Source organism: Eleginops maclovinus, chromosome 10 (assembly GCF_036324505.1).
Source record: "Eleginops maclovinus isolate JMC-PN-2008 ecotype Puerto Natales chromosome 10, JC_Emac_rtc_rv5, whole genome shotgun sequence".
NCBI lineage: Eukaryota > Metazoa > Chordata > Actinopteri > Perciformes > Eleginopidae > Eleginops > Eleginops maclovinus.
This window is the reverse complement of record NC_086358.1, coordinates 5,893,522-5,907,694: the sequence shown is the minus strand read 5'-3', so window position 1 is coordinate 5,907,694 and position 14,173 is coordinate 5,893,522. Positions and strand designations below refer to the sequence as shown.

Here is a 14,173-nt window from a genome sequence, read left to right as displayed (position 1 = left end):
GCTGCAGGGTGTCACTTTGCCCAGGCGGGGGCATGTTTCCCCGCCTCCTCTGTGAACCGGAATGATATGCTTTCACCTTGGGTGCATATCGCTGTAGAGAACAGCCACACGTTTGATTTAATCTAGAAATTTGACATTCAAATGCAAGATAAATGTTACTGTAGCACCGCAGCTTGACGGACTGTTCGTCACATAGAGAGGAAACATGAAGCAGGACGTGAGGATTCTGTTATTGGGGGAGCGTGAGTCATTTCACTGACAGCTAACCCACAAGCTAAAACACTAGCAAACATTAGCAGTTTAAGCTAACTTGGCAACTTTTCGCTGAATTTACCTCGGTTACTCCTGGTGGCATGGTGCCAAAAACTGTCCTAATATGTATATCTGCACCAACTTTATTCTGTGTTATTAAATTGTATGTTTTTATGAATTGGCCGCTTTCCAAATGCTGATTTCCGCAATGCTAATTAACCGTTAGCTCAGTAACTTTGCTTCTGAACGGTTTTTTAGTTAGCTGCCATAGAGAAGTTAGTAAACGTGTTTTTATTATTCGCTAACTTATCAGCTGTCGTCAACTGAAAGCCATATTGCACGATAAACACATGTAATGTTTCTTCAATGTCCTGCTATTTGAGTTATCCGTTATTTTGAGACTATTGGCATGTAAGCTAACGTGAACTGATGCTACCAAACTAACAGTCATAGGTGGGAAAAGTACTCAGATCTTGCAATTAAATAAAAGTACAAGTACTCAGATCTTGTAATTAAGTCAAAGTAGAAATACCAAAGTGTAGAAATACTCTGTTACAAGTCAAATTCCTGTATTCAAAATGTTACTCTTGTCAAAGTACAGAAGTATTATCATCAAAATATACTAAAAGTACTCATTATGCAGATTGGCCCATTATACAAATCATATATATAACATTTATTGTATTTATAATAATTGTATCAGGGTTTTAATGTAAATAATAACATAAGGAGTAGTCAGCTAACCTTCTAGCACATGTATTTTCAGAATAGGTGCTACCACTTTATCACACAAGCCAATTTGGATCATTGATTCTTTCTCTGGCAGCTCCTCTCATCCTCTTCCTGTTTTTATTTCCAACAGCCAAGGTGGGGAAGACATCACTCATCATGTCTCTGGTTGGAGAGGAGTTCCCAGAAGAGGTAAGTGTCAGTTCAACTATTCCCCACTGCTGTGTCTTTTACATAAAGGTCCGTTTTACTGGAGATTGTGTCAATGAAAAGTAGGGACATTTCGACCAGCTGACTCTAATATCTGTAATATGATTTGCTAATTAAAGCCACAGTTACTCAATTGTGGCCACTTCAAAGTAAACTGATTTATTTTTGTGCAGTGAAGACAACTAATTGTTGCTTGTTGATGTTGACGCCTGGCAAGCTATTACAAGTTTAAATTCCTTTGCTGTTTACTCGGCAATATGCTCAGCTTTTTCTACTATGTTTGCAAAAAAAATTGCTTACAGGATAAGATGGAAACCCATATGATATTACAAACCTTTATTGTTTTAAGGCTGATCTTCTGATTGCGATGCTAATGATTAAGTGAAGTTTGACAGTATATCCGTCATGCACTCTCTTACAGGTTCCTCTCAGAGCCGAGGAAATCACCATCCCTGCTGACGTGACTCCAGAGAAGGTGCCCACACACATAGTGGACTACTCAGGTAACATGACCCATCGCTTACTCTGTCCTCTGTGTCTGTTGTGTGTGTGGGGTTTGTCAAACTGGATTGCTCTGGCTATGACTTAAAAAAAAATGTTGTTTGTCCTCAACAGAAACAGAGCAGAGTGATGAAGTCCTTAAAAGTGAGATCATCAAGGTAAGTACACCATACAGCACTACTGTCACCCGTTTCAACTATTTAAATCAAATCAGATGGACTGAATTGTAATGAGTAGTGCTGTGCCTTCCCTCATAAGAATAACAACTCGAAGCCATATAAATGAGTATAATTGTAGATCTATTTTTAGACATAGGTTATTGTCTACAACGCCTTTTATGCACACTATTCAAGCCAGAAACATAAACACATCTTTTCATAGTTGTTTTCTTTGTTCTTGATAAAACCTTTAGACCTTTGCATCAACTGGAAGTTATATCCTTTTGTCATGTCCTGTTTTTTCTAGTTCAGTATCATGTAAATAAGTCAGTCAGTTAGAATGAATTCTTTGGATTCAGTTTTTGGCACAAGGGATCCTACAGCTGTTCTTTCTTCAACCACACAGGCCAACGTGGTGTGTGTTGTGTACGATGTCACCAACGAGGACACGATAGACAAGGTAGTAACCTGATACTTGGTTTACATTGTCTCTTACTGTACAAGCATTCCACATACTGTGTATTACATTGACTACATGCTTTTCAAATTCAATTATCCTCTGCTTTTGTTCTTCAGATTAAAACTAAATGGATCCCTTTGGTTAACGGAGACGCAGAGAAAGGAAACAAGTATGTATCAGCTGTCGATGGGTGTGTGTTACTTGGTCTCTTATGTGCGATTGAACTTTGCACTCCTCCCTATTGTTAGCAAACTTGGTAATCTTGGATTTGTGGCTATTTTAAAAGTTGACTTAGTTGCATGAAAAAATACCTTGGAGTATCAGCATAAGTGCATGGGAGAAGAAGTCTTAACTTCCAAATAAAAGTAAACATACAACTTTTTGTGCACTTTTTAGTTCTTAGAAAGGAAGAAAACTGCTGTCGCTGCATTTCTTATTGAGTGACCCTGTCTCTATATGTTCTGTCAGAGTTCCCATCATCCTCGTGGGAAACAAGTCTGATCTGCGATGCGGGAGCTCGATGGAAACCATTCTTCCCATCATGAACCAGTTCTCTGAGATTGAAACGTGTGTCGAGGTGAGACTGAGCAGTTGCTAATCCCTGCACACACCTGCTGACCTTCACATTGACATGCACACATGGGTTCAAACAAATATCAACACATACACACTTAATATGACCTCTAGTTTGCAAATATCTTAAATGTTCCTTCTCCTGTTTTCTTTTGTTCAAGTGTTCTGCGAAGAACTTAAAAAACATTTCCGAGCTGTTCTACTATGCACAGAAGGCGGTTCTGCACCCCACTGCCCCTCTTTATGACCCTGAGGACAAACAGGTCAGACATTTTGGATGTGTTCTTATAACTATGGAATCGACGTGTGTCTCTCCATTCCATTTAAATTCTGTGTGCAAATGATTGGTTGAAAAATGCTAAATATCCAATACCCCTGCAGCTGAAGCCACTGTGTGTCCGAGCCCTTAGCAGAATATTCTACATCTCCGACCAGGACAATGACCGTATCCTTAGCGACGGTGAACTCAACTGCTTTCAGGTCAGCCAGTTAAATCTCTTAATTAACATAATGTCTTCTCAGTTAACAATCATTTTGCCAGATAATAAATTCCGTCCAATCTTTATTTGTAGAAATCCTGTTTCGGGAATCCTCTGGCACCTCAGGCCTTAGAAGACGTGAAGACCGTTGTTTGGAAGAACACCAGCGATGGGGTGCAGGATAACGGCCTGACGCTGAATGGTAAAATTCTCTTAACAATGACAACATGCATCTTTAAACCGACTCTCAACTAATTCCCACGTATTGCATGTCCTCTTTTTCAGGTTTCTTGTTCCTTAATACATTATTTATCCAGCGGGGCCGACATGAAACCACTTGGACCATCCTCAGGAAGTTTGGTTATGACGACAACCTGGAGCTCACTGATGATTTCCTTTATCCCGAGTACGTTTACTGACACTACGTTACTGTATCGGTCAATTCAGATAGTACATTTTCATTCTGGAGAAAAATATACCTGTCCCTGCTTTCTACATAGCAATCTATCTCAGACTATTTCCCCTGCATTCTTATTTGGGTTTAGCTTTGTTGTCCATTACGCTGAGGGATTCATCTAATTAGTTTTTTATTATGTTTTTAAGAATCCAAGTTCCTATTGACTGCACCACAGAGCTCAATCAGTTAGGTTACCAGTTCCTCCAGCGGCTGTTCGACAAGTATGATGAAGTGAGTAAGATTCCGAGCTGCCTGTCACAATATCCCACTGGACAGTAAACCAGGGAAATGTAAATATCAAGTTTCTGCTATGAGCTTTTTTCCACATATTCCTTGTCCTGACAAAGATACACGTTTTCCCTCTCAGGACAAAGACTCTGCCCTGTCACCAGCAGAGCTTAGGAACCTGTTTTGTGTTTGTCCTTACATGCCATGGGGGGCCGAGGTCTACCTGGCTGTCCCCACCACGGACGAGGGCTACATCTCCAACCACGGCTACCTTTGTCAGTGGACGTACGTATCTCACACACTTGTCGATGATTTTATGAGACAGCATGCACTACCGGTACACTTTTTCTGCACATTTTTTGTTCTGCACAGTTCAAAGGTCACATGTATGTCAATCCCTTCACATGCAGGCTCTCTGCGTACTTTGACATCCACCGTTGCCTGGAGCATCTAGGATATCTAGGCTACCCTATCCTCACTGAGCAGGAGTCACAGACTGCCGCGGTCACAGGTGTGTGTTTGTGTAACTGGCTCTTTTAACCGTGGGCGATCCCAACAAACAGCATGAAAATTAGATCGGTTAAAATGCAACATTTTAAATACCACTTTTACAGTTAAATACGTTTCAATAAGAGGATTACTTGTCTTAATCCTGTCCACTGTCACCTAATAGATTTCCATTCTTGTACATCCGTCCTTGAGATGTCAAGGAACAGTTGTTAAAGGCATGTACGTCCACACGTGTATGCACTTTCCACACACGCGTGCGTTTGTTTTTGTGTAAGCATTAACTAAAAGAACAATAATTACTGATCGATGTTTTGTTCTTATATTGCAGTGGTGTCTCTGTGTGTGAACTAGTGTCAGTCTGACGCCAGTTTGTTAGGAAAGCTTGGAAATGATTTTAAAGTGTGATGTAATATGTCTCAGTGCTAATCACACACATTCTGTCTCAGAGGTGTGCACCTTTTAGATGGCCTAGCTGGAGATGTCAGGCCACAGAGATTAACACAGCTCTTGAAACAAGGGGACTAGTTTCTGGTTGTGGCATGGGCTCTGTTTCTATGTTTAACGGTGCTAAACCAACCTTTCAATAGGAGTTATTGCTGTGCATTTAGCTATGCTGGCAGGAACTCTCTCGGATGTTTGCTCTAATCATCTGTCAGTCGGATGATCAGTGAAATGTTTGGTTGTTTGGTGCAGACCACAGAAATACCGAATTCTTAAACTCCTGATTTTTCTGATCTAGTGCTACAATAGCTGGGGCTGACAAAGTACAGTTTTGACTGATGAATGATGGCACTATTGAGTTTTGACGGATGAGTAATGCATATCCTTAATGGCTATCCTACAAGCCATTAGTGCTGTTAATATGAATTTCCTGTGGCAGTAACCCCAGGCCATGCTACAGTTTTTGTATCATCAGTGTTTAGGATCAAAAGTGTGTGTCAGAGATAAGGGAGCTTGTTTTGTGTACAACCTTGTTCTTAATTCCATGTTACTTTCATTCATCTTTCTATTGTTTTGACCTTCCACAAGCTGTTTTTAAGAGATCTGAGGTGCAGCAGCTGCAGATCTTCTTGGATAAACTGGTTAGCACCCCATAAGTGATATTTCCTGCAGGCTGGGCTGTAGGCTCTCTGCCAAGACAAACCAAACGGTGATCAAACAGGAGGGAACAGACTCATTGGATGTGTGGAGAAGTGCTAAAAACAGCTCATAAGGCAGGGTGTTTTTTCTAAGCTGGAGCAGGAATTGCACCCTCTTCTTTGGCCTTGTTGGCCTCCCACCTCGGGCCTATTAATAGGATGCCTGTGAATTGATAACCTCACAAGTTATGTCTATTGTTGTTTAAAAAATGTACGTTTTTCTAACTTGTCCTCACAATGAGTGAAAGCTGGAATGTGACAGGTGTAAGACTTGTGTGTGTTTGCATTGGTACTTATATCCAGTGTTTCTGCTTGTTTACATGTGCAGTTACACAGGACAAAGAGGTGGACCTGGAGAAGCGCCAGACACAGCGGTCAGTTTTTCTCTGCAAGGTGATCGGACCGCGGGGGACAGGAAAGACGGCGTTCCTCCAGGCCTTTGTGGGTCGCAGCGTTGCGGTATGAAACCATCTGCTAGTCTGGAGAGAAAACCATTTGAAATCTGCACTAGTCAACATTGGTAAGGCTAAAAAGTGACTGTTCTTTGTTTGTTTCTTTCTCTCCTTTGCCTTGTACAGAATAAGGGAAATCCCAGCAGTGCCTTCTCCCCCTATGCAATAAACACTGTCCAAGTCAGCAACCAGGAGAAGTTCCTCATCGTAAGTACCTTCCATCCTAATCCTAATGCTGACCCTAAACCTCTGACCCAGACTAAGGACTGTGACCTACCTACTCTTCTCTGTATGCAGCTCCATGAGGTGGATGTGGAGGTGGAGTTCCTGAAGGAATCGGACGCCTCTTGTGATGTCGCTTGTCTCATGTATGACAACAGTGACCCACATTCCTTCGACTATTGTGCCAGTATATACAAGGTCAGTCACACGGAAGTTCAAATGGCATCCTAAACTAAATAAACATGTACAGATCTTGGTCCATGTATTTGTTATTATACATTTGGTTTAGATTTCTCTTCAGTTTGTATACATTAAATACACATGACATAAAGCCTTACTTCACATTTATTACGACCAGCTTGACAACAAGGTTTTTCTTTTCTCTCACAACTGAGCTTTACCTCTTTTATCCACTGTGTTACTCAGCAACACTACATGGAGAGCAACATCCCATGTGTGCTGGTCTCCTCCAAGGTGGACCTTCCTGAGGTCAAGCAGTTCCACGGGATGAATCCGGCCGAGTTCTGTTATAAGCACCAGCTGCCTCCACCGCTGCCCTTCTCAAGCCTTTTCCTCGACTCCACCAGCAAGAACATCTACACCCGGCTGGCCTGGGCAGCAGTATACCCGTACGTGATCGATAGACAAACTACTGATCTTAACATAAATGTAACATCAGAATCTAAATCAGGTTTATTCCCAAATGTTACCCATATAAGGAATTTGTTTTGGTGTGTAATAAAAAATAAAGTTGGAAAAAGAAGCAAATGTAGAAGTATCCAAAAATTAGAACAAGAATTAAGACAAATGACTTTAAAAAATAAAACATGTGCTAGAATTTGAAGTGGAAACGCTGTGCAGTTTGCAAAATATACAGTATCATTTGTAAGATGTGCATTTATGTAGTGCATTGCATCTCTGGGAGTAATAAAGAGTGAGGGTCCCAGGCCTTGTTGAGGACATCATTGGAAACTTGTAAAATATACAGACGAGTGACCTGGGAATGCATACATTTAGTGAGTTTATGGGATAGAGAAGCTAGACATGTGTTCTTCTCATGGTATCAGCTGTTGCTTTGTACCGCTCATGATTCTTCCCCTCCAATCTCCAGACACCTGAATGGTTCGGACATGAGCAACACGTCGTACTGGCTGAGAGTGGCGCTGGGCTCGGCTGTGATGGCAGTTCTGGGCTTTGCCATCTACAGAGCCGTGGCCAGACTGAAATGATCACCAACCAGCTGACGCTCCATCTCCGCATCCATCAAGACCAAACCTCAGAGACCAGATTGTGTCATTTTACTTTTCACCTCTAAGCCTCCCAGGAAACTCTTCATATCTCTGCTCTTCTTTACCTTATCCTAGCCTCTGATCGCAACAGTCCAAAATCAGTTGGAAGATAGTGGTCATATTATTGCCCTCACTGCTTTTTACGCCTTATGTTGCCCAACCGGGTTAAGTAGGAGCTACCCTCGGTGCGTTGATACACAAAGAACTGTTCACATCAGGTGCTTTATCAGAGAGGAGGAAACGCAGGAAAACAGTGGTTGCTTTCCCCTCAATTACATGTGAAATGTTAATGGTGAGATAGAAGGGGTTTTTATGTACATGCAGTGTTTCTTAAGTATAATATACAAAAATGCCAAATTGACTAGCCTGAAGTACCAAAGGGCAGCACATGGAGAATTTAAACGAACATTCTGATTGGCTGCCGCTCAATGAACTACACTCTTCCCTCTGATACTAAATGTTCCAATCTTATTTGCCAAATGACTCCAGCAGCAATGACTAGTCCTAGCATGTTATTAGCTCTAAGGCATATTATCTTTGCCTAAGAATGAAACATTTTGAATGTTAAGCAGTAAGTCCTCCAACAAGCGGGGAGAAATGTGCATGCGGAGAATGGTTTGTTTATGCATCTGCAAGAAGTCGCTGAATATATTCTCCTCTCCAAAGAAGGCAAAAAATTACAAACTGTTAAAAGGAAGATCCGGTCGAATTAATCCCTGCTTCCAATCAGCGTCCTTCTGTTCATATTGAAATGGAATTGATTTTTGATAGACTGAAATAGCTTGATCTGTGATTCTGTTCTATTCACACACACCTGACACTGTGCATACACTTTGTTACATAATCTGCCATTGCATTGTTTTCCAACATGAGTCAGTCATGTTATGTACGTTCTCTTGCTCCGTGCAGCTGGGGACCTGCTGTTTCTGCAGAATACACTTCTGTGACTTTTAAAATATGGCTGTTTTTCTTACTGAAATTGAACTGATTGAGATGCTTAATAAAAGACCAGACTAGACTGGGTGGGACCTTTTACCCAAAAGACGTTATGGATGTTGGGATGGAAGGTGATTGCTGTGCTTTGAGCTAATTATCATTTATTTCCAGCATTTATACACAAGTATCAGGCAACTGTGTGCCATGCTAATGAGGCCTAACTTGTTTAAAAGTCTTGCTAACAGATCAATTTTGTTCTAAACGCTTATACGTTATTGGAGTATAAACAATGTTCCAGATACATCTTGATCGCATAACCTTTGTTCATTAAGTTGTTATTCTGCTGTGCTGTTAAAATGTTGGATTACTGTGTGTTGAAGCAACAACTACCCTACTGTTCCACATGGGGTGTCAAAAGGCAGCTTCTCTTGGCTTCCGGATGTTCCACTTTGTAGCTGTTCAACAAGGTTAGTTTTAACATTTAACACCTGTCTGAAGAAAACATCATGACTAACACTGTATCGAAGTTTAATTTGTGTGTGTCATCTTGACTTTTATCAGTTTGACTCCAGTCTGCTGGTCCCAGCTGAAGAGAAGAGGAGTCGCCTGTTCTCAAAAGACACCACAAGATGGCAGTGTTGCGTGTCATTTCAGGTAAGAGGCAGGGTAGTGATCGCTGGGTGTGCCTGCAAATCCTCCTCACTCTGGGGAAGGAGGATGTTTGGATTGTAAGTGTACTTTTATTTGCAAGAACAACCTGGGGGTAAAAACGATAAATACAATCTGGAAATCCACCTTTATTTTCTCCATTCAGGCCAGTTTTGGCTTCACTCTCAGATGTTTAGACCTTTTTTTCCCAGAGGTATGTGTTCATGTCCCCTGGGAAATAATCTCTTGGCCTTGTTTACTTACGCCTTACTCCCTTAAGGGACCGTATTTCTTAGCACTTTTTCTTCCCAACAGAATCTCTATGGTATACAAGCGTTCACTTCATTCACAAAGCATCCTAGAAAGGCCTCCTCTGCCCTCAACACTAGCTGGTAAAGCAGTTGTAGGGTAGTTAAATCGGAATGCAGGATTCAGGCCTTATAGACTCTTAATTAAACACTAAAAGTCTTAATAACATGCAGTCTTCAGCACCGTGTCTTTATTTGGTGATCCTTCCTCTGCAATGCAATATCATCCCGTATTGGAGCCTCCATAAGGGGGCTTTGTTTGCGACACTTTGGGGAACAATAACTAATGTAATGCATTGGGCTAAATGTGTGATGTGTCAAATATAGTCAATATATATATCAAAATGAAGGAATCAACGTTTTGTGCCTGTTTAATTTATTACAATTTACATTCTTTGATATGCACAAAAATCCCCTCCATCCAATTGGCTAAGTTGTATTACGCACGCGTGAAATGCGCACAATAAGTAGAGCACACATGTTGTAGAAGATGACAAAGGGTTTATTGAATTACAGTATAAACAGTCTTTAAAAGTGACTGAACACAGTGGGATGTTGGTAGAGTAGGAATCCTCATGAGGAAATATACAGAATGGAGTTTGAATGACAACTACACAGCCTTTTAAAACGCAATCTCGCTGACGTCCACTGTCTGCACAATGTAAAGGCTCAACAATGATCACCATTGTCACATTTGTATGTTCAGTTATGACCCCGTGCACTAACGATAACTATTCATAAGTTCAACTGTATGTACATGTTCTCCATCTTCAGGCAGACCCCCAGTCTAGCCTTTATGTCTCCACGGATCAGACAGAAATGAACATTGTTATTAACGCCAAATAAAAACGCTCAACATTAATTCTACAGCGTGTATAGTGCAATGAAGAGAACTACTGGTAGAAACAGCATAAGTTTGCATGAGACCTTACAAAAATAATACATATACGAAAACATTTCCTTAAGTATTTACAGTGACTATATAATAGTGTCCTTTTACTTCTTTTTCGCGGTTTTGGCTGCCTTTTTGGGTGTTTTTGCCTTGGGCTTGGCGACCCTCTTCGGTGGTTTTGCCTTGGGCTTGGGCGCCTTTGCCTTCTTAGCTGGTGCCTTTTTGGCTTTCACTGGCGTCGCCTTTTTCACCACCTTTTTGACTTTCTTCGCAGCTGCCTTCTTGGTTTTCTCCGGGGTCTTGGCCACCTTCTTGGGCTTGGCCGCCTTCTTGGGCTTGGCTGCCTTCACGGTCTTCTTTGGTTTGGCAGGTGCCGCTGCCTTGGTGGACTTTTTGGAGTCCTCTGGTTTGGTCAGCCTGAAGGATCCGGACGCGCCGACGCCTTTGGTGTGGCGCACAGTCCCGGCTGCCACCATCCTCCTCAGGGCCATCTTAATCTGCACATCGGCGTTGTCGCCCACCTTGTAGTTATTCCTCACGTACTTCTGGATGGACTGCCGGGACGCACCACTCCGGCTGGTGTCGTTCACGATGGCCGCTTTAATCATGTCCGAGTATTTGGGATGAGACGCAGGTTTCTTAGGCTTGGCTGCCTTTTTGGATTTGGCTGTAGTTGACGACGTCTCTGCCATGGTGACGTTTTCTTTGGAGTTGGTTAACAAACAAAACAAAAAGTCCAGGGGGTGTAATTTCACGCTGCTCAGCTGGAGCGTCGAAAACGGAGAAATAAACTCAGCCAGAAATAAGAGCTTTCCCTTAGAAAGTCCGAGTTGGCAATGCCTCCCTTACAGTCAAAAACGATATTATTATTGTCCACTCAAAATGACGCGTCAGTAGCCGGGATCTCTTAAGTGTCTTATTCCACAGGCGCCTCGGTGAGCCTATGAAGCCTACCTGCGGACGTGATTGAGAACACCAACTGCCAGCAGCTGATCTAGCGGACTCCATGGAACTGGCGCCGTCCCGTTTGTGTTTCTTCATCCTCCAACTTCTGGCAAATATAAAATATACGGCTGGATATTTACACACAAAACATTATGGGCTGATAGCAGAGACATTGGGCTTCACGGGGGACCACTTTTCCGTATTCATCCGCGCCGGCGAACAACTTTTATTCCAGGAAAACCCGCTGGAAGTAACGCGGGATGTGAACAATTTTGCACAATTCGCGTTAAATTGACCCAAACAAACCGAACCTCGGGCAAAATCATCCAATGCATATCGAAATTGTATCTATGCTCAAACGGATGCACGCTGTTCGGTCGGATTCCGTCTTCGTTTTTGCTTTTAATACATCGATACATTTTCCCAACTAACACAGTCCGGCCATTGACTTTGAGTGACGTGGTCGAGATTATTTGCTGTTAAACCTGCTATAAATTAAATGTCACGACGACTAAGTTACAGGGGACGCTTGTGACGATAACATGGCTTTATACAGGTTGAAATACGGTGGATGTGTTTGCCGTGTTAGCTGTTATTTTGACAGAATTGCTTATAACCGTCACTATGTCGGTCGCCAATCGAGCTCCATTGTCAGGAAAGTTGCCAACACATCCAAAGATCAGGGACTCTCATATCGGGTCTTAAAATTGATCAGCATATTTTTGATAGGCGTGTAAGTGGCTGCCGTGTGTCCAGGTGTGAGTCCAGCTGTGAGGGGGGCTGCATCTGAAACAGAGTCCTTTAATATAGGGCGCAGTGATGGCTTTCTTTTGTTCATGTACTGGCGCATCACAGCACAGTCAATAACAGCTTTAACATTTGGCTTTCCTTATTTTTATGAGGGTCTCTGGTGCTGTTGCTGACCTTCAAAAAACTCCAAAATGACTAACTTTACCACAATTCTCCTGTTTTATTGCTTATTTTAATACCAGGTCTGATGTCCCTCCCTGCAACGCCATTTTGATTTCTATATGAAAGTCACATCCACTGGAGTAGGGCTTTTTCTCGACTTTTTAGACATGGTTATCTTAGTAATTGGACACTGTTTTCCGGATAATAACCATTGGTCTGTCCTCATCAACATCACTGGTGTTAAAAAAAACACCAGGTTGTTTGTCAGAGGGGAGGTCCTCCCAGTGCAGTGTGATATTGCCCCTTTTTGAAGCAATGTACTTTAGTTAAAATAACATTATGCCTGATTACCTTTATTTCTTTCCAGAGTTTTTTTTAAATATAAATAGTGCAAATAATCAAAGTAAGTTTCATTTAGAGAGGAAAATATGCCCTTCTATCTCCACCTGTGTCCTCACTCTGAGTTGATGTTTTGTTTTGGGGGGTGAGTTAGGTGGGTTATAGTGAGCTAGGAGGGATTGAATGAGTGAAAACAGGGAGGGAGGGAGGAGTGAAGGACTGAGTGAATGTTTTCATGTGGCACAGAAGAGGGAGGGAGTGGATGAGAGGCTGAGTACTACAGAGGACACGTGCATGAAAGTGCGAGGAGGAGGGCGGGGGGGGGGGGGGCTAAAGAGATGACGGAGTGAAGGAATGAATGAGTGAGTAAAGCTGGTACCCAGAGCCGGAGTGAAAATATTTGTATGGCGCAAATGAATGAGTGAGTGAAAGAGGGAGGAGCATAATGCAATGCGCTTCTTTTATTCCAAATAAATAAAGAGTAATGTCTCTATATGATCATATGAACAACAGATTGTTTGGTAACCAGGCCATGTGCTACACGGGGTGGCTTGTTTTGGGAGTTTTGTGGTGTAAAGTAGGGTACTGCTTAGTTGTTTGTCACAGATGATCCGGAATGGTGTGGTATTGTGCATGGCCGCATGTGCCCCGTGGAAGCCCCCCCCCCCCCCACACACACACACACACACACATGCACACACCGTTATTAGACGACTGCCTTTATCCACCGACAGAGGGACCTCCTCCACACTGACTGGATTTTTAGTGATTATCAGTTTAATGTCCCTTAATGATCAGAGTGTTTTATAAGCCTGCTTGCAGAGCCTCCCTTCTCTCATAGGCGACTGATCATTTGACATGATTAATACTTATCCAGTGGTTTGTCTTAAATTGTCTAATTATACCTTAGTGTGTTTTTCTTTTTAACAATTAGCCTTGGTGGTGTGGACACAGCTCAGAAGATGAGATTTCAGTGTAATTCTTCCTTTTTAACATTATAAACACATAATATGAATTATAATTGTTCATCATTAGGCTTGAGTTTGGGATTTTAAGCAGTATTTTTGGTTCAAGAATGTCGATAAGGCCCACCCATTTGGTGTTATGCTATCATTTTGTTGCTTGTTGTAGACTTTGCCAGCTTCTTTACTGTTTGAAACACAGATGTTGCCAATAGATAACATTAGAAAAATAGAAAATCAAACAGTTATTATCCTTAAAATGTCCAAAAAACGTGTATTATTGGTGGCTTTGCGGTGTTTACACAGCTCAGAAGATGAGTCGAATGATCTAGTTGAACCACAGACATATTTTGACTCACTTCATTTCAATGGTATATTATATGCAGTCATGCCTTGTTGCTGCCAACACATTACAGCCTAGCTTCCTCAGTTGTATATTTAGTCATGTGTGAGTCTTAAATAAACTGTATATCAGCTTACATAATGTTTAAGCCAGCGATGGTTTGCTTGTTGAGTGGGAGCTATATTACACGATATTTACAGAAGACAGCCACACCATCCTGTCAGGAGCG

At 41.9% G+C, this 14,173-nt stretch overlaps 3 protein-coding genes across 4 annotated transcripts in view; 2 read left to right on the top strand and 1 right to left on the bottom strand.

Annotated features, from left to right (window-relative positions):
• The first annotated feature begins 40 nt into the window (after positions 1–40).
• rhot2 (ras homolog family member T2) lies at positions 41–8,708 on the top strand. Of its 2 annotated transcripts, none has more exons than XM_063892854.1 (19): positions 41–242; positions 1,115–1,173; positions 1,613–1,694; positions 1,807–1,850; positions 2,257–2,310; positions 2,427–2,479; positions 2,779–2,887; positions 3,045–3,146; positions 3,265–3,363; positions 3,456–3,564; positions 3,648–3,768; positions 3,966–4,050; positions 4,187–4,332; positions 4,458–4,558; positions 6,025–6,155; positions 6,275–6,355; positions 6,446–6,568; positions 6,797–6,999; positions 7,482–8,708. In XM_063892854.1, the coding sequence occupies exons 1-19, from the start codon at positions 206–208 to the stop codon at positions 7,597–7,599; spliced, it is 1,857 nt and encodes a 618-aa protein (XP_063748924.1). In that variant the 5' UTR covers positions 41–205; the 3' UTR covers positions 7,600–8,708. The 2 variants fall into 2 exon arrangements, with proteins under 2 accessions (XP_063748924.1, XP_063748925.1); XM_063892855.1 differs by lacking the exon at positions 41–242 and adding an exon at positions 244–415.
• Positions 8,709–9,172: 464 nt separating this feature from the next.
• Positions 9,173–14,173, top strand: part of rhbdl1 (rhomboid, veinlet-like 1 (Drosophila)) — a 53,561-nt gene continuing 48,560 nt past the window's right edge. Inside the window, exon 1 of the mRNA XM_063892858.1 lies at positions 9,173–9,249. The gene's annotated coding sequence lies outside the window, so the exon portion shown is untranslated. The remainder of the gene's footprint in view (positions 9,250–14,173) is intronic.
• Positions 10,033–11,370, bottom strand: LOC134870614 (histone H1.0-B). Its single transcript, XM_063892859.1, has one exon. It carries the CDS (start codon positions 11,133–11,135, stop codon positions 10,548–10,550), a length of 588 nt encoding a protein of 195 aa, XP_063748929.1. The 5' UTR covers positions 11,136–11,370; the 3' UTR covers positions 10,033–10,547.

What these genes read in the sequence shown, in the direction of transcription:
- LOC134870614 (XM_063892859.1), bottom strand. Translation starts at nt 11,135, where the DNA reads ATGGCAGAGACGTCGTCAACTACAGCCAAATCCAAAAAGGCAGCCAAG.
- rhot2 (XM_063892854.1), top strand. Translation starts at nt 206, where the DNA reads ATGAAGCAGGACGTGAGGATTCTGTTATTGGGGGAGC. An exon ending in ACGAGGACACGATAGACAAG is followed by an intron (nt 2,311 to 2,426) that starts GTAGTAACCTGA and finishes TTTGTTCTTCAG; the next exon opens with ATTAAAACTAAATGGATCCC. An exon ending in GACGCAGAGAAAGGAAACAA is followed by an intron (nt 2,480 to 2,778) that starts GTATGTATCAGC and finishes ATGTTCTGTCAG; the next exon opens with AGTTCCCATCATCCTCGTGG.